Source organism: Mastigoproctus giganteus, chromosome 6, assembly GCF_048544385.1.
Source record: "Mastigoproctus giganteus isolate SK-2022 chromosome 6, ASM4854438v1, whole genome shotgun sequence".
NCBI classification, from domain to species: domain Eukaryota; kingdom Metazoa; phylum Arthropoda; class Arachnida; order Uropygi; family Thelyphonidae; genus Mastigoproctus; species Mastigoproctus giganteus.
Genome location: NC_143580.1, coordinates 218829407 through 218851220, shown reverse-complemented (window position 1 = coordinate 218851220; position 21814 = coordinate 218829407). Strand labels below are relative to the sequence as shown.

The following is a 21814-nucleotide window of genomic DNA, read 5'->3' as shown; positions in this document are numbered from 1 at the left end:
GTTCACAAAGGAGCATCAAGGGGCGACACAAGTAATTACATACCTTTTTTGTTTAACTTCTGTTGCAGGGAAAATAATGGGATCACTGGTTAAAGCATTGCAGGATCATCTAGACAAGACTTCAGTTATAGCTCGGACACAGTATGGGTTTGTTAAGCAGACGTCTTGTCTGACCAATTTGATTGGATACTATGATGTGGTCACAAAGGAACTGGATGCAGGGAACAACTTTGATATCATATATTTGGATCTTAGAAAGGCTTTTGATACTGTTGCACATGGAAGACTGCTGCACAAATTGGAGCAGTGTGGCATTGGAGGTAAATTGCTGCTATGGATAAAGGGGTGGTTGAGGGGGAGAAGACAGAGAGTGGTAATCAATGGACACTGCTCTTCGTGGACTAATGGTATTAGTGGAGTCCCTCAGGGTTCAGTGTTGGGTCCATTGTTGTTTTCTGTATTTATAAATGATATTGATGATGGTATATCAGGCTTAATGTCCAAGTTTGCAGATGATACGAAGGTTGGCAGGGTTGTTAATAACACTACTGACAGTACGCTGCTGCAACAGGATCTAGAAAAGTTGAGCAGATGGGCTGAGAGGTGGCAACTGAAGTTTAAAATTAAAAAATGTAAAGTACTACATATGGGAACAGTAACCCTAGAGTAAAGTAAAAACTGTGTGGTACTACACTGACAGTGGTAGAGAATAAAAGGACCTACCTGGGGTAATTTTGCAGGCAGATATGAAGTTTTCTAGCAGTGCAGACGGTCTGCAAGAGTGCTCATGGTGTCTTGACAATGATATACAGGGATTTTTCCTCAGGGATAAGGAGGTGATTATCCCCTTGTATAAGGCAACGATCAAGCCACACCTGGAGTACTGTGTACAGGTCTGGAGGCCTCATTTCAAGAAGGATGTAGAGCTGTTGGAATGAGTACAGAGAAGGGCAACAAGATTAGTGAATGGAACAAAGGGTTGGTCTTACGAAAAAAGGCTTAAGTTTTGCAAATTACAGTGTCTGGAGACTAGGCATCTGCGAGGTGATCTGATTGAGGAGTATAAAGCGTTGAATGGTTTGAGCATGCTCATTGCTAACGGGACTCTTCCTCTTGCTCAGAATAATCGCCTGAGAGGGCATAAATTCAAATTGAGGAAAGACAGTTGTAGAATAGATGTGCGGAAGTTTGCCTTTAGATAGCGGGTGGTTGATTTTTGGAACGAACTTCCATTTGTTGTTGTAGAAGTTGATAGCTTAAAGAGATTCAAGGTAGAACTAAACAAGCATTTGGAGCGAGTGGATGGGTGAAATGAGAAGGGTATGTTTTTTGTTATTTATTTATTTTTTTTTTGCTGATGCTATATAAGCTTGCTTTCTTGCATCATGTGCCTTTACTAATGCTGATGCTAAATTCCACGTAAATAGTCCTGGTTACCTTCATAGGCAAAAATATTTTTATATTTCATAGTCACATAGGATTTCCTGCAATCAGTGGTGGCCCGTAATTTTTATTAGGATTGTGTACTTGTATTTGAAGAGTGGCCTATATTTATATTTAGAAAATTATTAATACATATAATCTGGGATATGAAATACTCAAAGAAACCTATCGCTATATGTATATTTTAATTACACGTGCATTGTGTTCCAAAGTTTGGTTGCGAAAACGGCCAAGTTTTGAAGAAGACATTCTACTCATCACTGGTCGAGTCATAGACGGATTACTGGAGCAGACTGATTGGTTGTGAGTCCGTACTGGGTGGCGTGGAAATATTTCTTTTTAAATATCTAGCTTGTGATGTCATCAGTGAGGTTTACTAAGGACCCTAAGTCTGAATGTCTCGCTGCGATCGGTATCAGGGCGTCATGAAGAGCAGGTCTTATTACATTTAGCGATTTGGTTGAGTTTATTGTAAGACTAAGTTTCTGGGGGTCTGAGCTAGATTAAGCAGGTTTTTGTTGATTTCTAGTGTAATTTTTAATGGATTATCATTTGGGGGAAAATGAGGCTAAGGATCTTCTGTTCATCAGCATAGCTGATTACGTTAGTGTGCTACTCGCAAAAGATACTAAAATATCGGTGAACAACAAGCCAGAGAGTACCCCACGCTGTGTTAATTCTTTTGGAATAATCGCATAAATTGACTTGTAGCTTGATTTCATGATTGGTTAGTAACAGCGAGAGAAAGCATAATAGAGGATCTGTACGTGGGTTTCTACGTAACAGACGGAGCACTGGCACATTGACTATGTCAAACGCTGCTTTGACATCAATGTATGTGATTGCCATCTCTGCTTTCACATAAAATGTCGAGAATTTAAATTGTTGGCAACAGATTTGTTACAGTTGATCTGCGTTATACACTGAAAAGACAGAATTCATGGGATGGCAACGCGACGCTGTCACCCCTCTCACTAGTGGACGAACCCACCGCTTGGCACGTATATAGGTACACTGCATTCACATAGACGGTAATTCGATGTCAGTATGGATAAACGTCGTGAGTTAACCGACTTTGAAAGAGGGACGATAGTAGGTGCCCGACGCATGGGTCACTATCGCGTAGGTGGTACAGAAATTGCACTATTCCCGTTCGACAGTATCAATGATGTATCGGGAATACGCCATTTCCGCGGAATAGCATCTCATCATGGACAGCGCTGTGGGCAGAGAAAGGTGGTGGATGAACGTGGCCGTTGACGTCTGTCTCGTATTGTTTCAGCCAACCAGAAAGCGACAGTGGCACAAATCACCGCCGACTTCAACGAGGGAACTGCCAAATCGTCTCCACTAAGACCATCAGGCGATCATTAGCCGCAATAGGTTATGGGAGCCGCCGACCCACCAGAATATTATTGCTAACGTCGCGACACGGGACTCTACGCCTCAACTGGGCAAAAGAACATCGGCACTGGACGTTGGATGATTGGAGACGGGTCTGCTGATCCGATCAGTCCCGTTTCCAGTTATTTCGAACGGACGGGAGTGTGCGTATCTGGCGGAAACTGCATGATGCTATGCACCCGTCATGTCATCAAGGAACTGTTCAGGCAGGTGGGTGGGCGGTCGCTAATGGTCTGGGGAATGTTCAACTGGCACACGTTGGGACCTCTGGTATGTCTAGACGCATCTCTGAATGGTCCAGGCTATGTGCCCATCCGTGCAGACCATCTGCATCCCTTAATGGTCATCGTGTACCCATAGGGTAATGGACTCATCCAGCAGGATAATGCGCCTCCTCACACAGCCGTGGTGACAAGAACATGGTTCGAAGAGCATTCCGCAGATTTGGAATGGCCTCCCCATTCACCACATAGGAATACTGTAGAGCATCTTTGGGATGCTGTTCAAAGGTCCGTTCGAGCTGTGGATATTCAACCCAGGCATGCGACGGAATTATGGACAGCGGTGAAGCAAGCATGGATGGAAATACCTGTGGAACGCTTTCGTGAACTATTGGACTCAATGCCTCGCCATATGACTGCCCTTATCCGGGCGAAATGTGGACCTACCCGTTACCAAGTAGGTATCCCATGATTTCTGTCCACTCTGTGTATATCATAATGGATTCGTGGTGGGCAATGCAGGAGGATTGGTAGCGCCATCTTCTCCAGTAATTTAGCATTGAAAATTGGCCTGTAATGGCCGACGAGAATAGATTACACAAAAATTTTGGAATCACAGCGTATGCCAACAGTTTTCGTTAATTTTTTTTTTTAAATTAGCTATGACAATATAAGGTATAATATTAAAAACGCACACACACACAACGCACTACAAAGTATTTTGAGATTTCTTATTAAACATTGACATTTCGAGGGTACTAAAATGGTGTTCGCTAGATAGTCCTCTGGACTGAACCTATTCGTAACTCTTTGGGAGGCTTCCGGATCAGCTAGTGTATAATCTCGTTGCTTCTCCTCTTCCAGAATGTGACTGGAAGTAGTCCGAGTAATGTTTGAGGAGGACATTGTCGAGGCCACGTTATGTCAAGGAGCTGGGTATATTGCTACCATGTGTAGGCCATATCCAAGAATTTCATTATTTCATACAGCATGTCGATCCCCCACCTTTTCTTTCTACTGAATACGTCATGAATTGTTAAACTAATAGAACAAACTTAATTGCGAATAATAAATTATTATTCATTACGTTGGTATATTTAAGTTTTAGTATTTGTATTTGTTGATCAGTACTTTATTTGGTTGTTATTTTCTTAACACTCTTAGAAAAAATTCATTTCTTAAGAGACAGCAAAAAAAGATTGCTACACTTTTATTCGCAATGAACCTTTGAAAGGTTCATAAGCTAAACATTGGAAAATATCTTTTCTCTTTCTCAGGCAACACAAATAAGGAGACAAATTTAAACTTGGAATGGATAAATTGTCAAACTAAAAGAACAAACTTATCTGCGAAGAGATGTAAACCTTACAAACACTTCCTCCTGCATTTCACAAATATACGTGGGCTCAGTTCCATTCTCAGTGGACATCATTGAGAATGGAACTGAGTCTGCTTTGTCCATTGAGAATGGAGAGTCTGCCGTGTACTTTTTTGACAGAATATTACTTATTGGTTTCTTCAACCACTGCTCATCTCAGTTGTCCGAATTATTCGCTGTATGATTCCTTTCTTTTCAAAGGCGAAAGGAATACACATACTTGTGCGTATGTCCGTTCTGATATTCCCTGTTAGAGAATTAGTAATTTCGAATCTTGTCTTTTCGATCTTCTCTGGCTAAAAATCTCTCTACCACATTCTGTCAAATTCATCTCTTGACTCTATCGTTCTCCCGACTCCACCAATCACTTGGAACTCTTTGACTTCCTCTGTTTGAAACTTGACTTTCTGCAGTCCAATTTTCCTTGGTGATTTTAATGTTCACAACTCCAGCTGGCTTCCGTTTTCTGGTCACACGGACCTAGCTGGTCAAGAAGCTGAGGCTTTTGCAATTACTAATGACCTCGCACAGCTTGTCATACCAGACAATCCTAACCACAAAAACCAATATTTGATCTTTTTCTCACAAACGACCCTTCTAATTACACGATCGAGGTGTGTGGATCTCTAGGCACCTCCAATTAAAAATTGGTGATGGTCTCTTCTCCAATGGAGCCTTTCTGTCATGGACATTACCAATCCTGTGTTGTTGTTGTTGTTGTTGTTATGGGGGTTTGATGGCGCATAAGCTGCTGTGGCTATAATGCGGCAGCCGTGTTGCTTGCCATTACAAGAATGCAAAATGGGATGATCTGTGAGATTTCTTTTCCTTGTTCGGATTACTGTTTCAAATCTTCTGATGTCAACGTTTGCTCAGTTCGTGTCAGTGAAATTATTCTCGTAGGGATGGAATCCTTTATCTAAACCTTAGTTAAAATATAAATATGCTAAGGCTGTTCCAAGAGATGAATGTTGCATATCGTAATTGGATTGTTTCCAAATCTTCATTTACTGCCTGCACCAAAGCTTGCAATAATTGTAAAGCAGCTATTAATCAGTACAAACTAGATTTCGAACAGGAACTAAGAGTAGAAAACTTGTTTCATGTCCAAATGGTAGCAGACATGGTAGCAAACAGCTTCAACTTCTCGAATATCGACTACCAGTTCCTCAAATGCTGATCTCCAGGTAATTCTCCAGTGGGGAAAAGATAACGTAGTTGACTTCAGTCCTTCCAAAATTTAGTCCTGTGTTATCTCATAAAAAGGATTCTCCTGCTTCTATGCATATTACCTGATTTCTAGGCAAGATTGGCGATTACTCTGACTTTCTCTTGGCATAAGCACATTACAAATATTGCTTCCTCTGCATCTAAAAAAAAACTGAGTTTTCTCTTTCGCTCTCAACGTTACTTTTCTTCCAAACAGCTGTTCACTCTGTGCAAATCCAGCCTGCCATGCAATATTGTTCCCACATTTGGGGCGGTGCCCCCAAAACCTCTCTCAGGCTTCTAAATTCCATTCAAAAGACGGCAGTTAGATTAATTAATGATTCACCTTTAACAGAGTATCTTCACTCTCTGTCTCATAGACGTTCTGTTTCTGCTGCATGTCTTTTCTACAGATACGAGTACTTCCATGAGCACTGTAATTCTGAACTGGCCTCTACATATTTCCCGAAAATTACAGTCTACAGAAATTGAAGTCGAATGTGGACAACTATCTTCTTTCATACTCTCAAACTTAAACCCATGCACGGTACTAAGTACTATGGGTTCTAGTACCTCTCGTGCTTGAGTTTCTCATAAAAAAAAAAAAAAAAAAAAAAACAACATCGATTCCAAAACTTCTGCAACTTCTGTAAAAATTCGTGATAGGCGTCTTTTGAAATTGCTAATATATCCTGTGTGGCATTCTGAATATAAGTTCCTCAGTCGTTGCAAATAGCTCACTTTTCAAGAGAGCTTAAATCCAATGAGTATACTGATGGAAATGAGCACAGTGATGAAGTGTTTCGCAAGAAATTCTTGAACGGAAAGCGTGAGTATATAGGGGCGTTGTCGTAGTGCAAGCTCCAATTCCCTGAAGAATTCTTTTCCTGTTATTTTTTCTGAACAGCATCTCAAAATCGTTGTAGATGCGTTTTGTGGTATTATTGGTTCTCTCTTTGTCCATGTGGGACAAATTAATAATGAACAATGTCCTGTGGGTTAAAAAATACGATAAAGTTTTATCTTCACATTTGTTCGAGATTGCCTTGCTTTTTGGGCCTTGAAGAAGAAGTTTTCCACTGATAAGGCTAGGCCTTTCTTACCGGATCCCTGCCATATACCTACAATTCATCTCCATTTATTGAAGAGACAAAGTGTGGGTCAGCAACAGCACGTCAACGGTAACCCTGATATGAAAGAACTCACCGCGCTCTGGTAATCAGTGTGGATGCCAAATACAAACAGTTTATTAAGCATTGAAAAATTTACAGTAAAAAATATTGAAATGATTGATTTTAACAACTATACTGATTTTTCATCAAAGTATCCTTTCCGAGATTTTATCGCTGCCTTACGTAGCATTCTGGCCATTTAATTTTATAAAAGTGTCTTGACTAACATTATTCCAGGCGACCTGCAAGGTGTCCCATAAATTTTGTGAAGATGGACGGACTTGACGGTCTGGATGCTCCCATAAAAGCTCCATTGGGTTTAACTAAGGCATTGGGATGGCCACACCTTAATTTGAAATACCATTTCCTGTTGTTTAGTTACTAGCAAGTCCCTGGGTCATTATCTTGTTGTAATATAAAATTTCTTCCACAAACTCGAAGTGCTGAGGATATTGCATTATGTTCAACCTTCTTTTCTTAAAAGTCCTTCAATTGTGACGATGTTACAGCTCCTAATCCTCAATTTATATTATTACAAAGCATTCTAGAATCAACTACAATTCTACCACATTCAAGAATCTTCTACAATGTTCTGCAAAATTGAGCCTATTTTAATAAAAAAAAACTTTTGAAAATTAAGAAAAATGAAACGTCATTCCAAAACTTTTAGGCAGGAGTGTACGTTGTTACTGGAGTTTTCTCTGTAATATATATTTCGTACAAAATTAAATAAATGAAAATTAATTAAATTACAATTTTTGTTTTCTCTTTCTTGAAGACTAAAGATACTTTCTGTCTGACCACCTTACTGATTCTTAAGTCCCAACCCATAAAATACGCAGCCAACATTCCGTTATGAGTTTCTTCTCTCCAGCAGTTAGAATTGTAATCATGCACTGATTCTATCCGCAGTTCACAACACAGATCATTATCTTGCCCCTGTAGTCCCTTTCGTTTATTTTATAATTTTCTCCATCTCTCCACTGTAAGGAGACTTCTTTGTTTCAGGGAACCTATTGAATCTCCATCTGGTTCTGATAATCTACGTTCTGCAGTTTCAAATTTAATGGTCTTTCAAATAATAATAAAAGAAGAAACTGTAGGCAAAACAGCAAGAGGACACTTAAAACTCCATGAAATGGGAAATAACACGCCACCGCAATGGGGGAGGGGAGGATATGATTTTTATTACACCTTCTCTTTCAAGGGATTGGTTCTTATTCGACGTAAGCCCGTAGGAGTATTCAAGTGACGAATCTGTAATGGTTCATCTGAGGAGATTACTGAGTTTTAATCTAATGAACTCCATTCCCTCTATCTCTTTCCACCACCCCCTTTCGTTTTACCTTTGCAGTGTCGAGTCATTCCTTGTAATAAAGAATCTTCTAGATGTCTGGGGGGAGATGTTGCATTAGTGAAAATAAAAGTCTGGGCCTATTGATGTATCTTTCTTGGCCGTATTCCAAAGTTGACGCTTACGGCTGGGTACAAAGAAACATCAGAATCTATTTCAACAAATATTACCCCGTAAAGTGAGTAGAGAAAGGTTTGTTGTGATGTCCTCCAGCGTTGGCTACAAGCCAGAAATACTCGGGGTTGTGTAAGGGTACACGAAAACACGAAACACAGCTGTAGGGTAGAATTGTGCTAGGCCTAATGGTCGTATAAGTCAACCAGCAGTGATCGCATTTATTCAGACTGGAAGGGAAATACCTTCCGAAAGTGTAGGTGGCAACCAGATGGATGGTTATAGTGGGCGAGAATTGTTATGAACGCGATATAAAAACAAATTCTTGAAACTTTCTTCTTCCATCGTAAAGAAGACGTGATTGGAATTTTTAGTAACGCACAGAAATAGTGATCATAAATGCTTATTAATTGGCCCATATATAGTAATCCATGATTAAATAAAAACCTTTTTTTTTTTTGTGTCTTTTTCTATAAGGTTGACTCCTGGGATGACCCTCGTAGTCTCACCACCTTTCATACTTTTCCTCGGGCTACTAATGGTACAATGGAACGCCCGGGAAGTAACCTTTCCGAAACCGATAAATCTCCATGGGGGAGAGATGAAGAAGACGAATTCCATCTTAATGGATCAAGGGTTTCTTCTCCAGAAGATCTTCATTTAGAAGAGGAAGACAGAAATGGCCACGAGACTGTAGATGACCTGCAAAGAAATTCTGAGGTAGTGTTACTTGATGGTTTTAAAAAATTACTAAATATTGATAAATAAGATTTTAATTTTGAACTAAATTAATATTGTATATACAAGGGTGCACAAAATAATGCAAACACCTGATATGAAAGTGGTAGTTCTTTTAATCGCTGTATGAAGTATTTATGAACGTGCAGTGAAGGTTTTAGTTTCTTGCAGTGATGGAAAGATGAAAAGTTACTGTGATGGAAAGACAATAACAGATGATATTTATTAAGAGGTGATATAAAAATGTGCCAGATAGGACAAATTGTTGCAGAAAATCGAAGCTGACTGTAGCCCGAAAATATAAAAAGATTGCTTCAAAAATAACTGCAGAACTTGGTATGAATCTCAGTTTATAGCAAAAATGTTTGGCCAGAACTTCATAAAATCGAAATTTATGGCAAATGCTGCTATCATCAAGCCACTGGTTACTGATGGTAATGCTAGAAAGAGGATGCAATGGTGTAAGGAGTACAAAAACCTGGACACTTTATGGTCGGAAATATGTTCATATTTTCAGACGAATCATCAATCAAAATTGATGATTCGTCTTGGGCAATGATTGGAGCAGTGATATGTTGATATTCTTTAGGTTCTATCGTCACCCTGAATGGATGAATTACTGCCACTGATTACCTTGATATTCTGAGTAACCAAGTTTATTCCATGGTGCAAACATTGTTTTCCACAAACGATGTCACGTTTCAAGGTGATGATGCTCTAATATCCATAGCCGCAGGGGTACAATCTTGGTTTAAGGAGCATGAAAATGAGTCTAAGCATCCCCCATGGCTTGCACAATCATCGGACTAAAACGTTATTGAGCCACTGTCCGCATACTTGAAGAGGAGAGTGAGAAACAGATTTCCTCCACTTCATCACTGAAGGAACCCGAAACGTTCCTCCATGAAGAATCGTCCAGTATTCCTCGTAAGACAGTCAATATTTATCTGAATCTATTCCATGTAGAACAGAAGCTGTTTTTAAATGCGAAGGTTTAAAGTAAAGGTTTAGTGCACACATTCATCTCTTATCAGAAGTATTTACATTATTTTGTTCACCCATATATATATATTAGTAAAAATATATGGGTGAACAGCAGAAGCATATTTCTTTTTCATAAAATTCTCTATATAGTAATCTATGTACAGTAACCACCGTATCCAAAGATTTATGAAATCCAACTACGTCTCTAAGGTGATATCATAGTAATATCTCAAAGTGTTTATGAAATTTAATTAACAGTTTTATTTAAATATGATTAAACTTATGCATAGTATGCGTTGAACATTGGTTGGTTAATGACAGGAATCAGCGATGCTACTCCTAGAAAACCCTCGCGGGTAACACGGTGCATTTAACCACTGTTCTCCCCACACCGAGTAGAAAAATCCCGAGACGAAATCCTGTCACACGAAGAATTTTTATGGGTATTTTTTCACAACGTGGCTGAGTTAGTCGGCCTCAGGCAAAGGGGCATGCCTTTTTCTCCCGAAAAATGTGGTTTTCATCCAGAAAAAGCAGTGGAGATGTCAGACCAACCACAGAATACACGAAATTTACAGACACAATATATATGGCGCAATATGGCCAAAGTCGCTGATGCACTTAAAACCTCACAACAACTCCAAGAAGACCTGGATAAATTAGGCAATTTGGGTTAAAAGGCAGTTTTGACATTAATAAATGCAAGTCACTTGGATAGCAATAATCCCAGAAGCGCATACCATTTGGTATGCGCTTCTGGGATTATTGCATTTCCCACTACCCTCAGTTACCACCTATTTAGGTGGTAACTGTGGGAAACGGGGTTCCCTTAACCTTGTTGCCCTTTTCTGCACCTGTTCCAGCAGATCCACACCTGAGTTACCACCTAAATAGGTGGTAACTCAGGGTAGTGGGAAATGAAAAGGAGGTAATTGTACATCCCCATATGAAATTCTCTGAGCAGTGCAGATATACAAGAATTTTTGCTAGCAAGAACAAGGTAGTGATTATCCCATTGCATAAGGGAAAGGTTCGGCTAAATCTTGGGTACTAATACATGTCTGGAAGCCTCAATTTAGGATGGATGTGGATCTGTTGGAACTGGTGCAGAAAAGGGCAACAAGGTTAAGGGTACTCTTACCAAGAAGGACTAGTTCTGAAAATTGCGGCGTCTGGGTACTAGTCATCTGTGAGAAGACCTGATTGAAGTGTTTAAGGTTTTAAATGGATTGAACAAAACTCAATGCTGATGGCATCCTGCCTTTTGCTTCTTTTCTGTGGCTGAGATAGTCGGTTTTAGGCGTAGATAGCAAGGTTCCCCCCTCCCCCATAAATTGAGGTTTTTTCGTCCAGAAAAACAGGCAAGTCGACCAGAGAACAATTTACAGACACATTACATAAATGGGTATACAGAAGAAATTCTGGCTGACTCTAATAAAATAAATAAAAACAAAAAAAAAACCTCATCGGTGAAACACTGATCTATACGCACCATGGTTCTAGTTGTTACCAGCAAAACGTGCCCCATATTAAGCAACCACCGCCACCTGTATATACAGTGGGCAACATGCTCGATGGGTCCGTGGACTCGTGCTGCTTGAGCCACACACGCCGACGGACGTCTTCGTGTATGGCTCAAGCAAGTTGCACCAATGAATTCGACTCATTCGACCAGCACGCTCGTTTCCAGTCCTCAAGTGTCCAACCAGCGTATTGTTGACACCTCAGCTTTTGCCATCGTATCAACAATACGCTGGTCTGCGATATACAGCAGTAACGAGAGGGTCTCCTTATCTGTTGGGTCATCTGCGGCTGCTGCTGTGGAACCCCATACGTATGAGGATGCGGCACATCGTCCTTTGGAATATTACTGCTGCTCTATCGTATGAAGCTGTTCGGCTTTTTATACAACGAGCTATGCGGCATAGTTCATTACGGAATAGTGTGGTCATAATTCAGTATAATTGAGCGTATGTACGAGGGTGATCATTTAATTCGCGGACTGGTGCAAGATCTTATCTTAATTGTCATCATCTGCATCTTCTGTGGATTAAATGCTTCTCACAAGCCATTTTTCGAAAGACTGCGAAGTGCTTCCGTTGTGTCGGACGCGAAACCCTTGCCTTTCTGAACTTACTTGAGACGTGGAAACTGGAAGAAATCACAATGGGCTAAGTCAGATGAATAAGGGGGATGTAGCAGAACTCGGCACATATGGCAGTAATCACTGCCTGCACAATATTAGTCGTATGAAACCTGGCATTGTCTGGATGTAGAAACCACTTCACACCGGAATATGGCTATCCTACCAAGACACTCATTACCACACGCTTCATTCCTCTCTTTAACTGTCTGACACAATAACGAATCACATATCGCTGTTCAATCTGTATGTCCGACATGATACTTGCTTCAAAACGATCGTCAGTAACACTTGGCTAAAAAACTTACTTCATGCAATATTAGCTCGTCAAGTACTGGCATGAGCCCACAGTCTGCTCAGTAGCCATGAGGGGGAGCGTCTATAGTGGCAGTTTTTTATATATATATATATATATATGTGTGTGTGTGTGTGTGTGGCTGGATTAATAATGAAAATTCTCAACTCACTCTAAGTTTTATATATACCCCAAAGACTCAATCGTTGCTAACTCTTTATTTAAAAACAAAAAAAAAAAGTCAATTCTTTCTAATTTTTTGAGTTATTTTGAAGTTACTTCGAAAGTAAAATCCAAAAGTTTTCAACCCCCAGGGGCTCACATCTGGTGAGTATGGGCTTGGCACACCCAGGGTCCTGAGCTGGATATCATCATTCTTCTCTTTCTTGGTGATTCCCTTCTATTTCTGACCCCCCCCCCTTCTCTCTCTCTCTCTCTCTCTCTCTCTCTCTCTCTAAGGGGTAACTCAGAATTTTTTTTTTTTTTGGCTGGTGCAGCAAAAGCCTCAGGCTTCCTTGCACCATATGGCTAATTATAATAATAATAATAATAAAAATTTATTTCTGTTTCGAAGCGGTTTGCTTCTAGTAAATTTCTACATGACTATTTGCGACCTCTATCGGTATAAACTGTACTCCAATTTAATCAAGAATTATTGAAATTTAAGTCGCATTAATCCTCCTCTGTGACACCTAATGTGATAAATCGTATTGCATCCTATAAGCGATACTGTAAATCCAACTTAGCTTATATAAATAAATATTGCAAACAGACAGAAGAATGGAAGAAAGAATGATTTTGTGCTTTTTCTTCTGCACGTCCTACAAATGTAATTATTTTAGTCTCCTTTTTCTCGCTATTGCGCAAACGTCATTGGGTTTTTGCTGAGCACGTGCGTAGCAATGAAGCCTGCTTTAGTTATTGTGTTGGAAGCAGTGATGTCAGCAGTTTCTTGTTGCACCTTCAGCTACACGCTTAAGAATTAACATAAAGATCCGGTCAGCAAGATAAACGTTATCTTATTTTCTCTTGGCAATTTGTGCGTTTGTTTGATATTCTGTACGTGTCGTACAGTGTCTTCTGCTACTGTTGAGGTCACGTTTCGACGTATCGAGATAAAACATGAAAGAAGAAATAAAATTTTGGTAACTTTTACAGTTTTTAGGCAAAAATAGATTGGTATGTACGAATCGTATATTAAAAAAGAGAGCTGATAGAAGGAGACGGAAAACCGATAGATATAGTGAAGACAGCAATAGATACACGGATATTCATCCTCAGCCGATTTAAAACCTTTTGGGAAAGTTATGGTAAAACGGGCTAAAGATAGAGAAGTGTGGTGCAGCTTCAAACGTGTTCAATTTGATTAAATAAAAAGCTACTATCCTTCATCACCCTGTCAAGGAATTTGCCTCACAGCCGGCATAGTGATATGCTGCTCTTCCACATCATATGGAAAATACCTGACTTCGAATCCTGTTTCTATGGGAGGAAGTTTTAGGACTTTTAGCAAGAAACTTTTCTTTTTCAAGTCGTGGCCAAGTCAATCAGTCTCGGCTGAGAATGCGTGGTCTCATTTTCTTGTGGTTTCCCGTCTTGTAAAATAGACTAACAGGCCATAGAATCCACACAATATAGTATGAAACTAATTCAACGGAATCGTCCTTGCTATGTGATATTCATTTGAAGTTTGTGAAATCACTTAGCCATTTAAATGTTTAAATAGCAAGTTTTTGTGGGGTTTTAGGCGCATCAGCAACTTAGGCAGTATTGCGCTGTATATAATATGTCTGTAAATTGCGTGTATTCTGTGGTCGATTTGCTGTTTTTCTGGATGAAAAACCAGAGTTTTCGGGAGAAAACTATTCTACCCTTGCCAGAGACGGACTAACTCGGTCACATTTTGAAAAGGCCTATAAAAATTCCTTGCATCATTGACAGGTTTCAGACTCGTGTCTTTTCCACCCGGTGTGAGAGACTGTGATTCTACCAACAGTACCATCCACGAGGGCATTAAACAGCAAATACCACATTTACAACGTTGTTAACACATCTTGGAAGTAGTTTACGTTGGATGAAATGAAATCAGGCAATGTTCTTTTTTGTTTTGAAAATTGCTGACGATGCTAAAATTTCTGGCTGTTGATGAATTATATCTGAAACGAACGAATGAAACAAAACAAGGTATCACCTATTGGTGCACTGGAAAGTGAAGGGACCATGAGATACCAAGAAGCCATCAGTTTAAAGGTTTCCCCGAACTGTTCATATTAACAGTCTTTGTTTGTGAAAAGGAAAGAAATAGTGATTTCTGTTTACTGATATTCTTTAGCAGGTGCCATAACTGAGAAAACAAAGGAAATCATTGGTGTGTGGAAAGCAAACATCTCAAAAGTATACAATAAACTGAAGACGAAAGGAGAATGTAGCTCTATAAGGAAGAAATGCGGCGGAAAATCGGTATTCCCAAAACGAGACCTGGAATTTAAAGTGAATTGTGCGTCCGAATAGAATGTCCAGTGTGCAGCAAATGACTGAAAAAATAAATTGAGCCGTAGGAAGACCCTTTTCCAACCGTACTATGCGGCGGGAATTGAAGAATCTTAAATTTGTTACTGGAAAGCAAATTATTTTTTCCGTAAAAATCGAAAGATTCGACTGCAGTGGTGCTGCCAACTAGAAGACTGGATTGTGCAACAGTGAAAAATGGTCATGCGGTCTGACGAGTCTCAAATCACACGTTTTTGCACCAATGGCAGGATGAAAGTGTGGTGTGAACCTCATGAAGTCATTGGTACAGATCGTCTTGTGTCCACCACTCAAGCTTCTGAAGGTGGTATGGGGTATTTTCTGTTGACACGAATTGGGTCCGCTCATACCGTTAGTGTCGGGTTGCCTCCAATGTTACATCGGACTAACTTCACCTTACAATGCTTCAATTTTACCCGGATTGCGATTTACTCTTTCAAGACGAAAACGCAGCTATCCACCGTATTTGTATCTGAATGGTTCGAGGAACGTTCCTAACGTTTCCGACATCTACCCCAACCACCCAATTCCCCAGATTTTAATCTAATTGAGTGTCTGGGATATGTTGAAAAGGGCAAATCAGCGGTTCTCTACCAGCAGGTGACAAATGTCCTGATAAAAGATTGGTCAGGTCTTGGGCTAGATACCTAATAGAATCTATTCCATGACGTGTACGGGTTGTAATTCGAGCAAAAGATAGCCTAGCCCTACTAGATATTGAATAAAAGTTTCTAATTTTTTTGGCTAATGAATATATAAAAAAAAAAAAAAAGTTGTAGAAGCTCGTTGGGGCTCATCAGAAATATCACTGAATAGGCAGGCAACATTAGGGGCCTCAATAAATTTTATAGGGGCAGTGTATTTTAATAATATAATCCTTTCATTTAGCTTAGATCCTTAAAACGTATAAGGAAATCTCATCACCTTCACCTTATATTTATGGACTCTTTGGAAGTTCCGCTAGATCCCACCCCTGTTTTAGTAATACGCAATAGTTCCCCCCCATATGTTGACAGTGTTGTTGAGAAATACAGACTTAACATGTGTGATAAACTTTGGATAGCATACTCAAACTGTTGATTTTTAGTATAACGTACTCCTTGTTGGTAAAGACAGTAACATTATGTAGCCCTAATGTTACGTTCTGTTGGCTATTATAGCTAATTCACCTAATTAATATTCATGCTTTATAGTCATAGCTTTAATAGGAAGCCATAAGAGCAGTCGCCAAGGGGTTTCTTCTGTGGTTAAACAGGATATTAAACAGCCTTCATAAGTTATAATGACTTTGTGAGTTAATCTGTGCACCATTCCATGAGTGGTTTGAGTTGACAGCTGTTCAATCAACAAGATTCATGGCATTATTTCCCGAAACCGCCCTACCATCTCTCATGAAAATATTAAAATATGTTACATTCACATTTTAGAGGTAGAATTGCTTACGTAATACTTACATTTTGTTCAGATTTGATGTGGACTTCGTAATAGTGTTTTATTAAATAAATGCCCATTCTTGGTATGTTGGAGAGTAGAAAGACAGAAGAGATGAGTGTTTTTAAATAGTACGATATTTAAAAAATGAAAAAAAAAACCCAACTTAATTCTTTAGAAAATGAACTGTCTATAACTCCTTTGGAAGATCCTCTATATAATAATAATTATTAATTACAATATTTATTATTAAAATAATTACCTTTACATTGGACGCAGAAATATGAAAATTTAGTCGCTATTTAATTTTAATAACTTCAAAATTAAGTAAGAAATATTTCAGATTTTTCTAACAAATTATTATCAGTGTCAGATGCAGACGACTTCAGTAGTTCAAATCTTAAGCATATATACTGGTGTTCAAAGAAAGTTCATCACCCCTTAAAATTGTAATTGTCGTCTGAATAACGTAAGTATATGGCAATATTTCTTACAGATTGCATCAGACAAGATTGACACGCGTATGTGATGACGTAATATTGCATCAACTGTTACTTTCAGCTATATAAGCACGCTCTGCAAGAGTTGCTGTCATTCCTTGCTTGTGTCAGGATGTCGAGTTACTTGCAGTTGACGCCACGAAGAAAGTTGCTTTACGTGAGGAAGGATGTTCTTCCTCACTCTATTGCTTATAGAGTGTCTTGTAATCAGTCGACAGTGAGCAGATTTCTTTCCAAACTGAGGAATACTGGTTCTGCTGATAGGAAAAAAGGAACCGGACGCAAACGAGTCTCTACGCCAAAACAGGACCGCGTTTTGAAGCGCTTATGCCTTAAAAACCATAAAGCTTCTTCGTCTGAGCTCAAAAGAGAATGGGAAGAACAGACAGGAACGGTAGCAAGTGCAGTAACAGTCAGAAGACGCCTCTTCAAAAATGGACTTGTAGCCTGTCGTCCTAAGAAGAAGCCCCTCATCATCATCATCCTACTCTTCCGTTTGACACAGGTTGAGTCCCTATTTAGATATCGTCCTCCATTGTTGTCGATCTCTTGAATCTTGCACCATTTGTTGATAACTCTGAAAGCCTGTGTTTTCCTTTAGGCATTGGAGCCATTCTCTTTTGGGTCTTCCTGGTGGTCTCTTATCTTCAATTCTTCCTGTCAGTACTACATTAAGCAGCCTGTGTTGTTTCATCTGGTTCACGTGTCCAAACCACTGAAGTTGTTTTTTGTAGATCTGCTCTATTATTGTACGTTCAAAATTTAGATCTCTCCTTACTTGTTCAGTAGTTTTATGTTCTCTCCAATTTGTTTTATTGATTTTCCAGTTTACAGAGTCAAATAGAGGTTTCTTCTTATTCCAATATTTTTCTGCAATGATGTTTAGTGTGAATATTTGGTCTATTGTTGATCTATCTTTTCTAAATCCTGCTTGTTCTTCCCCTATTGTTTCTTCATATGTTTTAAGTATCCTATTTTGTAAGATCCTTATAAATATTTTATATATATGGTTTAAAAGGGTCTATAATTCTGACAATTTTCTTTATCTCCTTTTTTGTGTATAGGTACTATTATTCCACTTTTCCAGTCTTCTGGTATATCATCTGTAAATAAAATTAGATTAAACAATTGTGGGAGGTGTTTTAACATTGCATTGCCTCCGAATTATCATAGTTCTGCTTGGATGCCATCATTTCTGGGTGCCTTGTCATTCTTCATTTAGCTAATTGCTTTCTGAACTTCTTTTGTTATCGAGGATGCTTTATCTCTTCTGTTATCTAAGGCAAGAGCGTTTTTTCCTTCCCCTTTGAAAAGGGTTTGGTAATATTCTTTCCATATTTTTTTAATTTCTTGCGTGTTTCCTGTTTTTATTTTTCATCGTCAGTGTTTTCGGGATGTATGTTTTAGAGAGTTCCTTTATAACCTGGTAAGTTGTTTCAGAGTCGTGACGTTTATTTGCCTCTTCTGCTTTGCTTTGTCTTCCAACCATTTCCTTTTAGCAGCTTTACATAGGTTGTCTGTTTTGTTTTTTAGGGTTTTATATTTTCCCCTTTTTTTCTTGACTATTTTATTTGTTTAGGAGGTTTTTCATTTGTCTTTTGTCCGTCCATACATCTAAAATTTCTGCTGTAATCCAAGGATTATTTGGTTTTGTTCCCAAGGTTTCTAAGGATGCATCTTTAGTCATTTGTTTAGTTCTTCTTCCCATATATTTTCCACAGATAATGAATAGTTTATATCTTTTAATTTTTCTTGTACTGTTTTCCCATAAATTTCCTTTATTTTGTCTTCTTCAAATCGTGATATATTTAATTTTGCTCTGTTGTTCTTTGGCTTCGTATTTTTATAAATTTCCATTTAGTTGTTGCTGCTAACTGTTCATGGTCGGTGTCAAAATCTGTACGTCTAAGAGTTTTAACATTTTGAATGGATGATTTCCAGTTGTTATTTATTAAAATGTAGTCGATACAGTTTTTTACATTTCCATCTGGTGATGTCCATGCATACTTATGTTGAGATTTGTGGTAGAACAGTGTGTTGGTGATGAATAGTTTATTTTCTTTGCAGAAGTTCAAGAGTTCTTTTCCTCGCTCATTTATATTTCCTATCCCTAACTTTCCTAATACGTCGCTGAACTCTGTCGAAAAGCCCCCAACTTTTGCGTTAAAGTCTCCCATTATTAAAATATCTTTTTTTGTTTCTGTTATCTATGGTTTCTTGTAGGTCTGAATAGAAAGCAGCTGTCTCTGTATCATCATGTGAGGATTCTGGGGCGTATACCTGGATTATTTTTATGAAGATTCCTTTTTCTTTACCTTTTTATTCTTAATCTTATCATTCTTGAGCTGTGTGGGTGAATTTCTATTATTGAATTTAATAGATATTTCTTTACTATGAAAGCAACTCCTTCTCTGTCTGTTGTCTTTTCTCCCTGAGTAAAATATTCTTCCTACTGTCATATCCAGTGTTCCTTCTTCTGTCCAATGTGTCTCTGACATTCCTAGGATGTCCCATTTGATCTTTTTCAATTCTTCTACCAATTTTATTTTCCCGAGCTTGTAAAGCGATCTTACGTTTAGCGTTGAGAGATACATTTGAGTTTTGGCTGACCATATAGCTTTCTTCACAGCTGTTCTCCATGGTATAAGAACAGCCGCGTCGGTTACCCCGGACGCGGTAGCATGACTGTTTATCTTATGACTGAGATCCATAGGGTTTAAGGCAGATAATGCAGCCAGCTTTCCATTCCTCTGCTGCATAGTCCAAAATTTAGATGGGATCAGTATCTTGGAAGAGCGACAGACTTCCACTGTTGCTGAAGATAGATCCTCCAACTTCACCTGTAACCCAGGCAGGGCCCAAGCCAGGTACTGTAGGCCGGAGCCAGCCGAGCCCATGGTTTTTTTTACATGAGGTATGCTCCCCCCCCTCCTTTCTCATCCGGGCTTAGGACCGGCAATGGCGGAGTTGAAGCCCCTCCTCACACAAAAAATTAAAATTAATTTGGCGTAAGGAGCATGTCAAATGGATCCCCGAGCAGTGGAAGTTAGTTATTTTCTCGGATGAGAAGAAATTCAACCTGCATGGCTCTGATGAGAGACAAACGTTTCGCCGTAGACGTGGTGAAGAATACGATCCAGACTGTATGGTGTCTACAGCGAAATTCCCTACCAGCCAAATGATATGGGGGTGCAATTTGTATCGCGGAGTAGGTCACCTGCAGTTTATAAAAGGTTCCGTAAATGCCAATGGATACCTGGCTATATTGGAAGGCAAATTGCTGCCAACCATTAGAGACCATTTCAACATGCCAAGTAACTGCATCTTTAAGGACGCCTCTGCTCCTTATTATTGGACGAAAAGTGTAAGTAGGCACTTCTGTAGTTACTTTAGCTTCATTTCTGCATTAGAGGTTTGACAGTAATGTGTTTACATTTGTTACAGTGAAAAATTGGTTGGAAGAACGGTCCATTACAACTGTTAGCTGGCCAGGAAACAGCCTGGACCTGAATCCTATAGAGAACTGTTGGCATCGTGTGGAATGTGCAGTTGCCAGAAAGAAACCAAAGACCCTTCGTGAACTTCATAATTCATGTTTTGAACCACGAACCAGTTTGAACCAGTTGATTATCTTCAGAAATTGATCTTGTCAATGCCTGGACGGTCTGCTGTCAATGTCTCGACGTGCTGCTGTCATCAGGGCCAGAGGCGGTTCAACTAAATATTAGTTTGCACCCGGTGAACTTTTCATTTTGTTTTCCATTTAAAATGATAAACTGAAGCAAATTGAGTGCTTCTGATAACATTTCAGCCATAATTGTCGTGTTTACCGAAACTGTTGCATAAAGGTTGCAAATGCTCATTTTGGAATATTTTGAGAGCACCTGTCAAATATTACTTAGCTTTGCCTTAACCATTAATAAACATCTTTTGTTTATATTTCTGGTTTGTGATGCTGGTCATTAATGTAACATGCCATCGCGAAAAAGGGTTAGAAATGCGAAATTCCTAGGTGATTCACTTTCTTTGAACACCAGTGTATTTATTTTAATATGGCGCTGGATAACAAAAAAGAATAATATATGAACACAAAATTATAAATATATATGTAAGTCATTTTTATTTAGAAATTAAATCTTGTTTTTATTATTTTTTTAAATTTTGACTAATTTTATGCCTATATAAGTATTTCCGTATTGATTTTGCAATATATCCCTGCACAAAATGAAACTTGGAAAGCAATTTGCTTGCTGCGCCATCTAAGTAGTTTTTCTGAATAAAATAAAATCCTTAAATAATATATTATTTATTTGTTGAGCAGACGACCTGCGTAGTTCAGATTTTAAGCATATATTTATTTTAATATGGTGCTAATAAGGACAACATACGTAGAGTCAAAATTGGGCAAAGACTATCCCAAGGGTTTACCACTTCAAAGGGCCTTCTGCAGGGCTGCTGTATGTCACCAACTCTTTTTAAGACCTATATCCATATATGTCTAAGGGAATGGTCCAGAAAATGCAACAATATGGGTTGAGGACAATACGTACATATTCAACTTACTATTCGCTGATGATCAGGTGGTGGTAGAAGAAGACATGGATGACGCAGAGTTTGTGTAGGAAACTGGTGGAGATATCTTATGATAAGACGGAATACTTAACATCAAAAGAAGAAGAAGTTCTGGAGATAGAAGGATATAAACTTAAATACTTGGGATCGATAATACAGGCTGATGGATCGTCTAAATTTGAGGTTGAGAAGAGAATTAGCGATGAAAGGAGAGTGATAGGTATGCTGAATACTCGGTAAGACAAAGAGACTTACCTACCAAACAATAGTACAGAGAATTATGCTCTGTGGGGCAGAAACAGAGCATGGACAATGAATAAAAGACAA

The 21814-nt window shown here is 38.9% G+C and overlaps 1 protein-coding gene across 3 annotated transcripts in view; it reads left to right on the top strand.

Moving 5' to 3' along the window:
- The window catches only part of LOC150084991 (protein PALS1-like), a 262078-nt gene that overhangs the window by 27107 nt on the left and 213157 nt on the right, over nt 1-21814 (top strand). For all 3 annotated transcript variants that reach the window (XM_090375693.1, XM_090375692.1, XM_090375691.1), the window contains one exon: nt 8773-9015. In XM_090375693.1, coding sequence (XP_090231819.1) covers nt 8773-9015 — 243 coding nt within the window. The remainder of the gene's footprint in view (nt 1-8772; nt 9016-21814) is intronic.